This window comes from Carcharhinus amblyrhynchos, chromosome 21 (genome assembly GCF_965287045.1).
Source record: "Carcharhinus amblyrhynchos chromosome 21, sCarAmb.v2.hapA, whole genome shotgun sequence".
Classification (NCBI taxonomy): domain Eukaryota; kingdom Metazoa; phylum Chordata; class Chondrichthyes; order Carcharhiniformes; family Carcharhinidae; genus Carcharhinus; species Carcharhinus amblyrhynchos.
Genome location: NC_137344.1, coordinates 9,882,339 through 9,897,754, shown reverse-complemented (window position 1 = coordinate 9,897,754; position 15,416 = coordinate 9,882,339). Strand labels below are relative to the sequence as shown.

The window sequence follows — 15,416 nt, the reverse complement described above, 5'->3', positions numbered from 1 at the left end:
TTCTCCCCATAACCCTTAATTCCCTTGTCTACCAAAAACCTATCTACCTGTGTCTTAAATATATTTAGCGAGGTAGCCTCCACCACTTCAACGGGCAGAGAATTCCAGAGATTCACCACCCTTTGAGTGAAGAAGTTCCTCCTCAACTCCGTTCTACATTGCCCCCCCTCTTATCTTGAGGCTGTGCCCTCTAGTCCTGTTGTCCTTTCTGAGTGGGAAGAATCTCTCTACCTCTACCCTATCCATCCCTTTCATTATCTTATATGTCTCTATAAGATCGCCCCTCATCCTTCTAAACTCCAACGAGTACAGACCCAGTCTATTTAATCTCTCATCATAGTCCAACCCCCTCATCTCCGGTATCAGCCTGGTGAACTTCCTCTGCACTCCCTCCAAGGCCAAAATACCCTTGCACAAATGCGGCGACCAAAACTGCACACAGTACTCCAGCTGCGGCCTCACCAATGCCCTGTACAGTTGCAGCAAGACCTCCCTACTTTTATATTCTATCCCCCTCGCTATAAAGGCCAGCATCCCATTCGCCTTCTTGATCACCTGCTGCACCTGCAGACTGGGTTTTTGCGACTCATGCACAAGGACCCCCAGGTCCCTCTGCACCGTAGCATGCTGCAGCTTTTTGCCCTTTAAATAGTAATCCCTCCTGCTATTATTCCTAATAATAGTAGGAGGGATTACTATTCACCGCGTGCAGGATCGGCATCAGAGGCTCAATATCTGGCAAAAGCCAGAAATCGCGAAACTTGCCGGCAAGATCGTAACTTCCAATTTTTGCCACCCTTCACTAGCGAAGTAATTAGGACGAGGGGGGAAGAACCGCCGGCTCCGATCGGTTGAGGAGGGGGTGGAAGTAGAAGAGAAAGCGACTCCAACTCGGGGGTGCTGTGGAGAGAGCCCGAGACCTTGGTGATGAGCTGGAGAGGGTGGGGGTGGGAGGTGGGGGGGTGGGGCGTTTATTGCTGTTCTGGCATGATTAGGCCCCACCTTCCCTGTATGACAGCATGAAACTTTTTTTTTGTCAGAGTGCAGGAAGATCTGGAGAGAAAACCGACTCATTTCTCTCTTTTCGTGGCAGAACCAACACTTCGCCAAATTCTAGTAACATCGCCCCCTTATAATTCTTTGAATAAATGAGTTGAAGGTTTCTGATGGACAATTATTCATACATGGAACGAAAAGTAAAAGATGAAAGTTCACAAGCCTGAGGAGATTGTGTATTCATTGACGTGGGCTCCAAGTGAATCCTGGAAAATGACACATTTTGGGAGCGGTTGTGAAGGAAATCACTGACCTGAAGAGGGAGATTTGGATTAAGATCACTGTCACTTTCTTCTGTCTTCTCTTGACTTTCAGTTTCCACCCCTGCTGTAGCCATAACGAGCCTGGTCTTCATAAGGTGCAGTAAGGGGTACAAACTAGCTTGAAGTGGTGCTGGCCTCTCACAATCCTGGGCTCTCTGCTGAGGCTGACAGCTACTCACTCAGCAGTTAGTTCAGTGCCACAGGGAGCAGGAAGTTTACATGCTGCTAGCATTGCTTTGAACAAGCAATGAACAAAAACCCAGTCTGCAGGTGCAGCAGGTGATCAAGAAGGCGAATGGGATGCTGGCCTTTATAGCGAGGGGGATAGAATATAAAAGTAGGGAGGTCTTGCTGCAACTGTACAGGGTACTGGTGAGGCCGCAGCTGGAGTACTGTGTGCAGTTTTAGTCGCCGCACTTGTGCAAGGATATTTTGGCCTTGGAGGGAGTGCAGAGGAGGTTCACTAGGCTGATACCGGAGATGAGGGGGTTGGACTATGAAGAGAGACTAAATAGACTGGAGTTTAGAAGGATGAGGGGGGGATCTTATAGGGACGTATAAGCTAATGAAAGGGATGGATAGGGTAGAGGTCGAGAGATTCTTCCCGCTTAGAAAGGACAGGAGGACTAGAGGGCACAGCCTCAAGATAAGGGGGGGAGCAGTTTAGATCGGAGTTGAGGAGGAACTTCTTCACTCAAAGGGTGGTGAATCTCTGGAATTCTCTGCCCATTGAAGTGGTGGAGGCTACCTCGCTAAATATATTTAAGTCACGGGTAGATAGTTTTTGGTAGACAGGGGAATTAAGGGTTTTGGGGAGAAAGCGGGAAAGTAGAACTGATCCACTTCAGATCAGCCGTGATCTTATTGAATGGCAGGGTAGGATCGAAGGTCTAGATGGCCTACTCCTGTTCCTATTTCTTATGTTCTTAAGCTCAGGGTAATCATGCGTTGCACAGACAGACAGTGTGTCCAATTTTGGGGTCCATCCAATTTAGCCCCAATTTATTGGGTGGGATTTAGCGTTCGCACTGTGTTCATTAACCCTCTCCAAATATTGCAGGGTAATTCCTTTTAAATGCATTTCAGGAGCAAAGAAAAAACTGGCAACGAGCAGTTTTAATCGTCATGATTGGTTGTTAATGGGTGTTGCATGTTTAAAACTTGCAGCAGAGGTTTGTGTATCTGAACCACAAAATTTAAATTTGAAGGAGGTTATGAACTGCACGTCAATTCTAAAGGACCTATTGCTACAGTGTATTGAAACTGCCGTGGGTTTATTTTTGGCTGCTTTACTTCCTCTATTCTAGATCAGCAAAAATCACACCCATGTTACCCCTCAAAAAGGAGCGCAGTTGACACCTTCCGTGCCCGCTGGGCACCGCAGGGGCTGGTGTGTGTTATAGACCCTTACAATCACATTTTGATTTAATATTTTACGTTTCCTTTGGACTTTGGTTTCTGTTTGGGCCGTTCCCCCCTTCCTTTTTGGCAGGCTGCCTCTCTTAATTTGTCCCTAAGTTAATTTGAGTTTGTTTTACTTGTTGGGCCATTAAAAGACCTACCCCTCAAAAAGGAGAGTCAACCATTTGGTTTATCTGTGGGCTTACTGACTGTTACAGGAACCGTCAGCTTCCAGGGAACTCTCTCAAAAATCCAGACTGATCAGTTTCAGCAACAGAAAATGTAACATTCCATCTAACCCAACCTTCCCCGGTAGACAGGCTACAGATTCCTGAGTGCCTGGTGATGAAGAATCAGCATCAGGGGACAACACTGGGAAACAAGGAAGGCCCTGGATTTGCTCTTTGGTTTTGTGCTGGTTTTTATGGCAGGAGGAAATTCTGCTGCTGGCTCACCACCTCTGTGATTAGACAGGAAAAAAATCTGGCCGGGGACTCTTTCCTCACTGCGATCCAGTGGCACAGTGGTTAGCACTGCTGCCTCACAGCGCCAGGGATCCAGGTTCAATTCCTGGCCTTGGGTCATTGTCTGTGCGTTCCTCCACGTCCGCGTGAGTTTCCTCCGGGTGCTCCAGTTTCCTCCCAGATTCCAAAAGAATTGCATTGGCCACGCTAAATTCTCCCTCAGTGTACCCAAACAGGCGCTGGAGAGTGACGACTAGGGGATTTTCACAGTAACTTCACTGCAATGTTAACACAAGTCCACTTGTGACACTAATAAATAAACTTTAAACTATCCAATGATATCTGCTGGCATTAAATAGCGAAAGGATTGCAAGCACTTTTCTTTTTAATTTGCTTATCAGGCATGTGTGCCACTAGCAAGGCAGGTATTTATTGCCTGCCCTCACTTGCCCTTGGAAAGGTGATGGTGAACTGGCTTCTGGCTTCTTGAACCACTGCAGTCTACGTGCTCATGCACACAGTGCTGTTCCGGGGGTTTGCTGGTGGTGGTGGGGGCAGTTTCCAGAATTTTGAAACTGCAATCATGAAATAATATATTTCCAAGTCATGATAAGGTCTGATTTGGAGGGGAGATGGTGGTGGTGAGTTTATGCTCCTGCTGCTCTTGTTTCTCTTAAGCAGTGGGCTCTGAAGGTTAGATTACAAGAACAGATTACATAAGGTATGGTTCCTGGACCATAGAAGGATAACAGGCTTTGATAGGAATTACAGTAAATTAGCAGAAATTTTTTTCTGGTGTTGAGAGAGTCTAGGATAAGGAAACACATCTGTGAATGCAAAAGCAGGCTATTCAGGAGAAAGTTCTTCAAGCAAAGGGGAAGGAATCGTGGAATTCTCTCCCCTTTGAAGGGTGACACAGCATGCAGCACAGTGGTTGGCACTGCTGCCTCACAGCACCAGAAACCTTGGTTCGATTCCAGCCTTGGGTGACTGTCTGTGTGGGGTTTACACATTCTCCCCATGTCCCCAGTGGGTTTCCTCTGGATGCTCCGGTTTCCTACCATAGTTCAAAAGAAGTACAGGTTAGGTGGATTAGCCATGCTAAATTGCCCATTAGTGTCCAAAAACGCGTAGGTTAGGTGGATTAGCCACGATAAATGCATAGGGTTACAGGAATAGGACGGAAGGGAGGGCCTGCGTGGGATGCTCGTTTGAAGAGTCAGTGCAGAATCGATGGGCTGAACTGTAGCATAAGAACATAAGAACATAAGAAATAGGAGCAGGAGTAGGCCATCTGGCCCTTCGAGCCTGCCCCGCCATTCAATAAGATCATGGCTGATCTGTCGTGGCTCAGTTCCACTTTCCCGCCCTCTCCCCATAACCCTTAATCCCTTCTCTTATCAAAAACCCATCAACCCGCTTCTTAAAAATATTTAGCGAGGCAGCCTCCACCACTTCAACGGGCAGAGAATTCCAGAGATTCACCACCCTTTGAGTGAAGAAGTTCCTCCTCAACTCCGTTCTGAACCGCCCCCCCTTTATCTTGAGGCTGTGCCCCCTAGTCCTACTGTCTTTTTTGAGCGGGAAGAGTCTTTCCACCTCTATCCTATCCATCCCATTCATCATCTTATACGTCTCAGTGAGATCTCCCCTCATTCTTCTAAACTCTAACGAGTACAAGCCTAGTTTATTCAGCCTCTCCTCATAGCTCAACCCCCTCAACTCCGGTATCAGCCTAGTAAACCTCCTCTGCACTCCCTCCAAGGCCAAAATATCCTTGCGCAGGTGCGGCGCCCAAAACTGCACACAGTACTCCAGCTGCGGCCTCACCAATGCCCTATACAGCTGCAGCAAGACCTCCCTACTTTTATATTCAATCCCCCTCGCTATGAAGGCCAGCATCCCATTCGCCTTCCTGACCACCTGCTGCACCTGCAGGCTGGGTTTTTGCGACTCATGCACAAGGACCCCGAGGTCCCTCTGCACCGTCGCCTGCTGCAGTTTTTCGCCACGTAAGTAATAGTCCTTCCTACCATTCTTCCTACCAAAGTGGACCACCTCACACTTGCCAACATTAAATTCCATTTGCCATTTCCTGGCCCATTCGCCCAGCCTATCTAGATCCTTCTGCAGACTCTCCACACCCTCCGCACAATTTGCCTTTCCCCCAATCTTGGTGTCATCAGCAAATTTCGACACCCTACACTCGGTTCCCTCCTCCAGATCATCTATATAAATGGTAAATAGCTGAGGCCCCAGCACCGACCCCTGGGGCACCCCACTAGTCACCAACCGCCAATCCGAATAGCACCCATTGACCCCCACTCTCTGCCTCCTATTTGACAACCAATCCTCTATCCACGCTAACACCCTACCCCCAACTCCATGTCCTCTGACCTTCTGCAGTAACCTCTTGTGAGGTACCTTATCAAACGCCTTCTGAAAATCCAGAAAGACCACATCCACCGGCTCTCCTCTATCCACCGCCCTAGACACATCCTCATAGAACTCCAGTAAATTTGTCAGACACGACTTCCCTTTAATGAAACCGTGTTGCGTCTGCCCTATCAAGCAATTCCCTTCAAGATGCCTCGCAATTTTTATAAAAAGTAACAAATACAAGCTGCTGAAACTTTAGGAGCTGTACAAGTGTATAAAATGGTGCAGAGCTAAGAGACGTGGGTAGTATGACCCATAACTTCAGTGAATGGTAGGTGGTATTGAATGGGCCAATCCTGTTCCTTGATGTATGGGACATGAAGTAGGAGCAGAATAAGATTCCACCATGACATTCCATACCACTCAATGATCTGCATACACTTATGTGCAAGTAACTGCCTCCAGGAAATGACATGAGAAGCAATCAGAGGTGGGAGAAAATTGGTAAGAGGAAAAAACTACAAAGGATTGTATAACACAATAATATTAAAACACCATGCCATTCCTCGACATGTGTGAATTCTACCTGGTGGCGTCTTTCTTGCTCTGCCTTTGCCTTTTCAAATTCCTCTTTTAGGGCTTTGGTTGCAAGGGAAGAGTTATCTTCCAGCTGTCGTCGTAGTTCATCCAACTCAGCTCGCTGTCTTTAATGTATAAAAATATCCAGCTGTAATATATGTTTCTCCAAAGGGCCAAACTATTCCCAGCAGCACTGCTGAACTACGATAATTAAATCAAATAAGATACACAGGCAATCATTCTAATCTGGTTTACCTGCCCACTTTGCAATATTGCAATAGCTTCCTAACATACCTACTTTCATTACACTGCGCTGTCATGCATTTCGATCATAAATAAACTTGTCTGTTCATTAGCAAATGACTCATGGCATTACTCTCTGTCAATGGATGCATACAAGATGGAAGAGACTTCAAAAGCTCACTCCGCGGAAAGTCAGGAAAAGCAAAAGGGATGTGGGGGAAACAGCCATGAACACCATCCAAAGGCTTGATGAGTTGGTGAATAGCTGAACACACAAAAATCAGGATGATTCCAGGTTTAACTCCTACAAATTGTAGAGTTTTCTGACCTCGATCAGGAGAGATGAAGACACTGGCCTGGATTCTCTGGCCATTTTTAGTGGACGGGAAAGCTGATGAGAGGGGAGAGTCCAACAAGGGTTCCCAAATGGCTTTTACACGGGCAGGATTTTTTATTCATTCGTGGGCCATGGGTGTCGCTTACTGGCCAATATTTATTGTCCATCCCTAGTTGTCCACAGGGGACAATCGAGAGTCAACCACATTGCTGTGGCTCTGGAGTCACATGTAGGCCAGACCAGGTAATGCCCTCCCTAAAGGGCATTCTGACAATCGACAATGGTTTCATGGTCATCAGTAGATCCTTATCTCCGGATATTTTTTATTGAATTCAAATTCCACCACCAGCCATGGCGGGATTTGAGCCCACATCTCCACAACATTAGCTGAGTTTCTGGATTAATAGTCTAGTGGTAATACCACTAGGCCATCACCTCCCCTATTTCACGTTCAGATTATCCCAACACCACCTGCCCCCCGCCAATAATGTGGGGTTCCTGCCATGAAAAAGGTATCACACAGGTACGTATGCCCCCCCAGTGGGAGTCGGTCACGCCTGGCCACTGCACTGCTGGGGAAGAGGGGCTTTCATTGGGGAAGTCTGTGGAGTGGAGGGGTGGGGTGTTCCCAGTGTCCATGCGGGGGGAGTGTGGTCACATGTGCGTGGAGGTGGGGGTGGGGGGTCCCCACGTCCATCGGGGTGGGGGTAGATCCTTCTATATTTTCTTTAAGATTACGGTGCCCAATCTCTTGACAGCCACGGTTGTTGGTAGGCAGGCTCATTCAAAGCCCCCCCCACCCCCTCGCCCACCAGTTGTGGGACCTGTCTCTGGGATTTTCTTTTAACCACAGTGCCAAAGAATATGGCAGGAGAAGCCTGCAGTGCCAACGGGTGGGCAGGAGACCACCTTACCTGCCGGAGTTGACACTTGGTTAAAATATAATAAAATTCCATTCACTGTCACGAGCCCCACTCCTGCTAGATAGCAAAGAGTGGAGATCAGCCAACCTCACGTTGGGCTTGAATGTCTTGTTTTTGTACAGCATGCTAAATCTCATTGCTCACACATGGAACATGACCACCTGGACAAGTTACTAGTTGGCTCAAGTGCTGTCATGATTTTCAGGAGACAAAAGGTCAAGGAGAAAACAAAGGGGATAAAAATAGGACAAAATAAAATTCCTTGCGCAATGTGATGATATTCTCACCGAGCAGCTAACTGGTTGAGACGTTCCTTCTCTTCAGCCACCTCAGCGTACAGTCTCCTTCGCTGTTGTTGGATAGCTTGCTCCTCTTGTTCCAGCTGTTTCTCATATCTATTGGAACACAGTAACTGTGACTCTCACACCATCACACCCCATCCCGATGCCTTTCCTTCACTGTTGCCAGGTCAAGTTTCCAGAACCTCCGCCCTAACAGCACTGTGTTAATTTATCAGCAGTTGCACTGTTCGGCCATTACATTGTTGTAACCATTGCCTCAGCAGTAATTGGATACATTGTCCCTCATTTTATCTGGCTTGGTTTAAATCAGCCCATTTGTTTTACGCCAACAAAAAAAGAGTACAAATAGACACAGCTAGGACAGTAGGGGTTTGGAAGAAAGTGTAAAGTTTTAAAGTATAAAGCTTATTTATTAGACACAAGTAGGCATACATTAACACTGCAATGAAGTTACTGTGAAAATCCCCTTGTCGCCAGACTCCAGTGCCTGTTCGGGAGCAGTGATGGAGAATTTAGGTGGGATGGTGTAGACTTGATGGGCCGAATGGCCTCCTTTTGCACTGTAGAGATTCTATGATCTTTTCCCAGAGAGTGGTTAGAATGTGGAACTCAATACTGCAAGGAACAGTTCATGCAAATAGCACCAATACTTTTAAAATGGAGCAGGGGGGAATAAAGAGTTGAAGAAGTGTGGGAAAGCTACTCCCGTGGAGCACAAACACCAGCGTTAACCAGCTGGGTCACAGATACTATCTTAGAACCCTACAGTGCAGAAGGAGACCATTCTGCCCATCGAGTCTACACTGACAACAAGCCTCCAACCCCCATCCCCATAACACCGCACATTCACCCCGCCAATCCCTCCAACCCACACATTCTGGGACACTAAGGGGCAACCTAGGATGGCAAATGCACCCAACCTGCACATTTGTTTTTAACTCAATTTTTTACTCATATACAGGGTGGGTGGGTGAACTTACACCACATGGCCTATAGCAGTTTAAGGAGCCAGTTCACCACCACCTTCTCAAGGCCAATAGAAATGCTGGCCTAGCCAGCCATGTCCATGTCCCGTAAAACACTGAGACTCAATGTAAATAAAATGAGAATAACTTTTCTTTAATATGGTGAAAATTGTGTGTCTACTAATGAAGGAAACGAGAAAGTGCTGTCGCTGTATCATGTAAATTAGTCACTCAGAATGCTGAAATTTACCTGAACGTAATTGCTTGCCTTTTCCTTTTCAAACCATTCACATCGACTTGAGTCGACTTGCAAAAAGGCCTCTTAAAACAGAAATGGGAGGATAGACTAAAAATGGCAGCTTTTGTGGAAGTCTTACAATGATGACCAGTTTTCTAAGTACTTGCTAAAATAACTTCTGCCCACAATTTGCATAAATGATTCATTCTCGGTTGTAAGAGAATCTTCTGTGGCATTTTCTCCCTTTCTCAGAATGCTATCAGCTAAGCAAATGCACTAGATTGGGCGTTCAGTATCAAGAAACACCACTACAACATCAGACCCAAAGAGGTTTTATGTTTAAACTTGTCTGACACGGAACCCATTCCTTATCTAAACTGAATGCAAAGAACACTATTTTGTTTTAAGGAAACATTGTCACTTTGTCTTTGGGGTAAATATTTCAACATTATTGGACTCAAGAGGCAAGCACTTTCTTTCCCCCCTCAAACCTCTGTCTGGCGACATCTCGTTCTCTCTGGCACACAGCTTCTTTCTCTCTCTCCAGCTGCTCCCTCAGTTCTTCGGTCTGTTTGACGTACGCCTGAGCTGCACGCTCATCGGACTGCAGAAGTTCAGCCTCATGCAGGGTTTTTAGCTTTTTGAGCTCCAGCTTGTGTTTAGCTATTAGCTTCTGAATCTCTGGCTCCAAACCTGGAATTCACACAATGTGGTTTAGCAATGTGGTTTCGTAGCAAAGGTACTTCACTGAAACTCTCTACAGAGTAGAATGCCATCGCTTTCGACAACAACTTACCACAAGGGCCCCTGACACAGAAAGCCATTGCAGGGCATGGGTGCACCCAGACAGAAATGGGTGCAAACGGCAAAGTATGAGATTGTGGCAAGTGGCTAGTTGAGGAGGAATGTGCAACCTAAACTTCAGTCAAAGTTTTCATGTTTTAAGGAAGAAAGGTAGGTGGACGGGTGGAAAGGTTTAGGGCAGTGATGGGCAGCCGAGCGGCTGGGCCACATAAGTGACCCTCCTTCATCTCAATGGGCTGCAGGTTTGAAACTGGGCTTGTCCTCTAACCATGACCCCACGAATAAGATTAAATACATTTAATACAAGCTAAATATTTCATACCTAGTTATAGAAAATGCTTAATCATTTATATATTAATGGAACTATTAATTTCAAATGGCAAAAGTATTAAACATTTACACTTTGGACACAGAGGAAGCGCACGGCTCGCAGAGTCAATGCTGAGAGTAATCAGCATGCACCTCACTTCACTTGCCCTCGCATGCCCCCACCCCCCTTTCCCCACCCAGGAGCTGCAGGTTGCCCACCAATGGATTAGGGGATGCCTTCCAGGAAGCCAAGGTGGCTAAATAATGGGGCAAAGGGATAGGAGGGAAGTACAAGAGACCAGAGGTTTATAGGACTGCATGAGATTTCTGTGATATGGAGCACCAGAACCCTCAAGCATACTGAGGCCCCAAAGTGGCCAATAAATGATCATGCAAAGGTCCCACACTGCAACCACCATTATACTCACAGTGGGGAAAGGTCATGAGGTAAACCCAACAAGCTGAGGGCGGCGGGGGGGGGAAAATGAGAAACCTTATTTGTGGGCATCCTGGGCCACTTGGAGACATTCCCTCCCACAAAGATCACCCTGGCCTCTTGAACGCTGCCCCTGCTTCCCTTAGCTTCCTCCCTCCCGCCCCCTTGACAAAATCCCCAACCCTTGGCTTCTCTGTGGTGCAACTCTAGTGCTGGAGGCCAATCAATCCATTTGGCTGGCAGCTCACAGAATTGGTACTTGGAAATAGGGGTGGTAGCATTGCCTAATACAATTACTGCTGTTCCCAGCATTACATTCCTGTGAGGGAGCAGCTGCCAGGACAGCGGGTGGGCTTCCCCCTATGGTGTGTGTGTGTGTGTGTGTGTGTGTGTATATACGTGTGTGTGTGTAAAACACAGCCCAACAATTCTATTTCCCTCTCTACAAATACAGCTGACCTACCCCTGAGTATTTGCAGAACATTCTGTTTTCATTTCACTTTCCCAGCATTCGCAATATTTGCCCTTGTAACGAAAGAACAGGGCAGATGATCAAGAGGCCCCTTAAGAAAGGTTGATTGAAAGGTTAAAAGTAACGGAAGTGAGAGAAGACATAGAGGTCACCAACTTTCCCGTTATTCGTTCTCTGCAATCTTCTGGATTTGTGCGTGGATTTAGCAGCAAGCTAATATATCGGAGATGTGTCCTGATAAACCCATTACAATACAAATAAATATATTTTCTGAAAACACGAACAGTCTCTGAACAATAAATCTAAAAATTGCTTTTTTAGCTTATCTCGATGGCTGTTCCCTTGTCAAACAACTGGATACAACACCATTCGGAGCTAATCACAAAATATGTAATTATAGTTGGCCAGCTAGCCTCTTTAGAGCACAGAGGTTTTTAAAACTGGTACCTTTTACAGTGATCTCTTTAATTTTCTTTGTTTTCTCATCTATCCATTTTTCTCGGCGCATTTTCTCTGTTGCACTCATTATTTCTTTCAGCTTTTTGATTTCCTACAGATAAGAAAAAAAAGACGATGTTGCGTGAATGCCTGTAGCTCAAGGATTAAGCCTCTTTTCTTTATTTGCATCTTTGAATATTGAAAATCTTCAGAGAGAGGAAAAAAAGAGATAGTTGTACACAGAAGAAAAACTTACAAATACATAGCATTTTTCGCAACCTCAGAATGTCCCACAGCAACTAACAGGGTGGCACAGCAGTTAGCACTGCAGCCTCAGCACCAGAGACCTGGGTACGATTCCCGGCTTGGGTCACTGCCTGTATGGAGTCTGCACATTCTCCCCATGTCTGCGTGGGTTTCTTCTGGATTCTCCGGTTTCCTCCCACAGTCCAAAAGACGTGCTAGTTAGGTGGATTGGCCATGCTAATTTCTCCCCCACCGTACCCAATGGATGGTGACTAGGGGATTTTCACAGTAACTTCATTGCAGCGATAACGTAAGCCTACTTGTGACAATAATAAATAAACTTTAAATGTTACAGCCAATGAACTACTTCTGAAGCATAGACACTGATGTAACATAGGAAACATGACAGTCAATTTGCACGTAGCAAGCTTACACAAACAACTATGATATACTTATGTACATATATTTATTTACATACACTTCAGGTCGAATATCCTCCAAAAACTAAACACATCTAAAATCTGGATGTTATTTTTGGACAGACTAACATGAGCCAACATGAACCTCATCAATCATTTGTGTAGGAAGGCTGTGACTTGAGCTGACATGAACCATGCTTAACAGACCTGACCACTGGCCAGGCGAGAACCTATTATTTGTTATTCAGTGATACATGTTGTTTTCTAGCCATTTTGTTTACTGTAGCAGCCGAAGTCAACCATATGTACATCGGAAAAACAAAAATAGCTGAATACCAAAACGCTACAGGACCCAAAAGTTTCCAAAAAAAAAGGATACCCGATCCGTACATGATCTTTTTACATGGTGTTGATCAAGGGCAAGACTTAGTCATTGGGAGAACTTCACTGATTTTCTTCTTTGAGTTTGGGTGTCGCAAGTCAGGCCAGTAGTTGTTGTGCATCCCTAACTGCACTTGAACTGAGTGGCTTGCCAGGCCATTTCATGGGGCAGTTAGAAGTCAACCACATTGCCGTGAGTCTGGAGTTGCGTGTAGGTCAGACCAGGTAGGGACGGGAAGTTTCCTTCCCCAAAAGGCTTTGGTGAACCAGGTGGGTTTTCACATCATTACCAAGACTAGCTTTATATTCCAGCTTTATAAACTGAATTTAAATTCAGGTGCCATGTGTTAATGTTGCAATATTATCACAATGAAGTGTATGATTTAGTTAGAGTCGTAGAGGTTTATAGCACGGAAACAGGCCCTGCTCGCCAAAACTTGTCCATGCACACTTTTTTTTTAAACCTTGTGAGTGAGAGCAGCTGTGACTAACTAGGGAAAGATTAGGACACTCTTCTTAAGTTTATATAAGCACTGCTTTTCAGCTGCGGAGGGGAGAGGAGAGTTTGTGTTATGCAAATATGATTCCGGATTCCTTATTCATTCATTGAATGAGCCGTGAATTATAACACCGGGGTTGGATTTGAAAACACGTCCTCAGAGCGTTAGACTGGACCTTCGGATCACCAGTGACATTGGTCTTTTTTTCAAAACAGTGCCATGGAATCTTTTAAGTTAGTGATGGTCAACCTCGGCTAGTGAGTGCGTCGCATGAGTCACCCTCCATCTCAAATGGGCTGCAAGATTGAAATCAGCCTTGTTCACTAACCATGACCACATGAATAAGATTAAGTACAATTAATGCAGACCAAATATTTCATAAGTTATAGAAAATGCTTAATCATTTAAGTATTAATAGAACTCTAATCAACTTCAGAATGTAAAAACAAAATAAATATTTACACTTGATTGGACACAGAGGGAGCGCACGGTTCTCACAGTCAATGTTGTGAGTAATCAGCATGCACCTCACTTCACTTGTCCTTGTTTTATGGGCATATCACTTCAATCATGGTGGTAGGATATAAATTATGCTGATGGAAATCAGCAGAGAATGTGGCAACCCTGCCTGTGGGCAATGGTGAACAAAATGCCCCAGAGGCAGCATTCCAAATCCAGATGGGCTGCAAGTGGCCCTATGGGCTGTGGGTTGTCCATCACTGGTTTAAGTCCACCTGAGAGGGTAGACAGAACCTGGTCTTAACTTCTCATCTCAAAGGCAGTGGGTGGGATTTTCTGGCCCTTCCCACCAGCAAGATCCTCAGGTCCCACCAAAGGCATGCCGTACAAAACACCGGAGACATCGGTGGGACCAAAGGATCCTGCCGCCTCCTCCGCCGGAAAACATGTTGGAAAATCCCGGCCAGTGCCTTCCACGGCGAGATACTCCCTCAGGACTACCCTGGAACGTCATTCAAGGTGATGCCTCAGAATATGAATCTCCATTAGAAACATATACAATTGAAGAGTGAAGTGTGTCTCAAGTTTGGCAGTGCTAATTTTAGACCAAATTCTCAAATGCAGACGTGCTATAGCGGTATGGAAACCTAATTATTTCACAAAGCAGAACAGAAATACAATAAACCTAGTTATAAAGGAAAATAATTAAAATTGCAAGGTTGATGATTATAAGAAAATAGGTCCTGTGAAGTGCAGTGATGATTTATAAATCCAACTATACATTGCGCAAGCAAGGATGGTGTGTCACACTGCAATATAACAAAAGATACATACTTATATCTAAATTGTGTGCAATCAGCAGGATCCTAAACTGAAAGGTCACCACAGACCAGAAAATAAATCCCACATCAAAAACAAAAGATCCAAGAGACATTAAAATTTTTTCTCAGCGATTCAATGCTTTATTATGTTTTTGTAAGATGAGAGTTTAAATTTGACGCAAAAATCACAGATGTCTTGCGTATTTTACCAGAAAGTGCTAAAAACATTGATCCCAAATTTTAAAATGATATTTCTTAATATTAGCGAGCCAAAGAGCAAGCACAAAATGAGAGAACAAACAAGGGTTGAGGAAGACTTGGGGTGGAATTGGGAAAAGATTTCAAATGCTGCCTCATGTGCCTTTTGGACCTGATGTCTGAACGACGCTCTCATTCTGTCCTTTCTACTATTGCCCTCACTGTTAGTAGTAACAGGCTGGGAAATGAAAGCAATTAATCTGGGCAAACAAAACTACTGGACATAACTCAATTCATATATGGTTGCCTGGTGTATATGTATTTTTATGTTCTCTTATCTGTGTTGTAGAGAGAAATAGAAATGCAGGGGCGAGTTCTTCCATTCCAATCCACTAATTTTTTGGTGGGTCAGGCCGGGAGACTTAAGCACACGCTGATTCATACGCATCTCCATTTGGCATGTTCGGGACTACACTGGAAACTGGCAGGAACATGAGCAAGCTATTTTGTTCTTATTTTCATGTGATTATCGAGACCAGGACTGAATTCCCTGGGCCTCAGAATCTCCCACCCCACAGTACAATTTCACTCTAGCGGAGTGCACTTTCGGGAGACCCCGCTGGAGTGAACAGGGGAGGGCAACTGGGTCCCCCTGAGCATGGGTACCCTGGCAGTGCCAGCCTCTGCTTCCTGGCATTGCCCACAGGACAAATGCCTATGCTCAGGGGACACCTTGACACTGCCCACCGGACAGTGCCTGGGACTAATCGGTGGGGGTGGGAG

The 15,416-nt window shown here is 45.5% G+C and overlaps 1 protein-coding gene across 9 annotated transcripts in view; it reads right to left on the bottom strand.

Annotated features, from left to right (window-relative positions):
* cep131 (centrosomal protein 131) overlaps positions 1–15,416 on the bottom strand; it is a 132,418-nt gene that overhangs the window by 23,502 nt on the left and 93,500 nt on the right. For all 9 annotated transcript variants that reach the window (XR_013889174.1, XM_080209463.1, XM_080209462.1 and 6 more), the window contains 4 exons: positions 11,619–11,721; positions 9,642–9,843; positions 7,933–8,040; positions 6,150–6,267 (listed from right to left, as the gene is read on the bottom strand). Coding sequence is in view for 8 of the 9 variants with exons in the window: in XM_080209463.1 (XP_080065589.1) it covers positions 6,150–6,267; positions 7,933–8,040; positions 9,642–9,843; positions 11,619–11,721 (531 nt within the window). In the remaining variant the exon portion in view is untranslated. The remainder of the gene's footprint in view (positions 1–6,149; positions 6,268–7,932; positions 8,041–9,641; positions 9,844–11,618; positions 11,722–15,416) is intronic.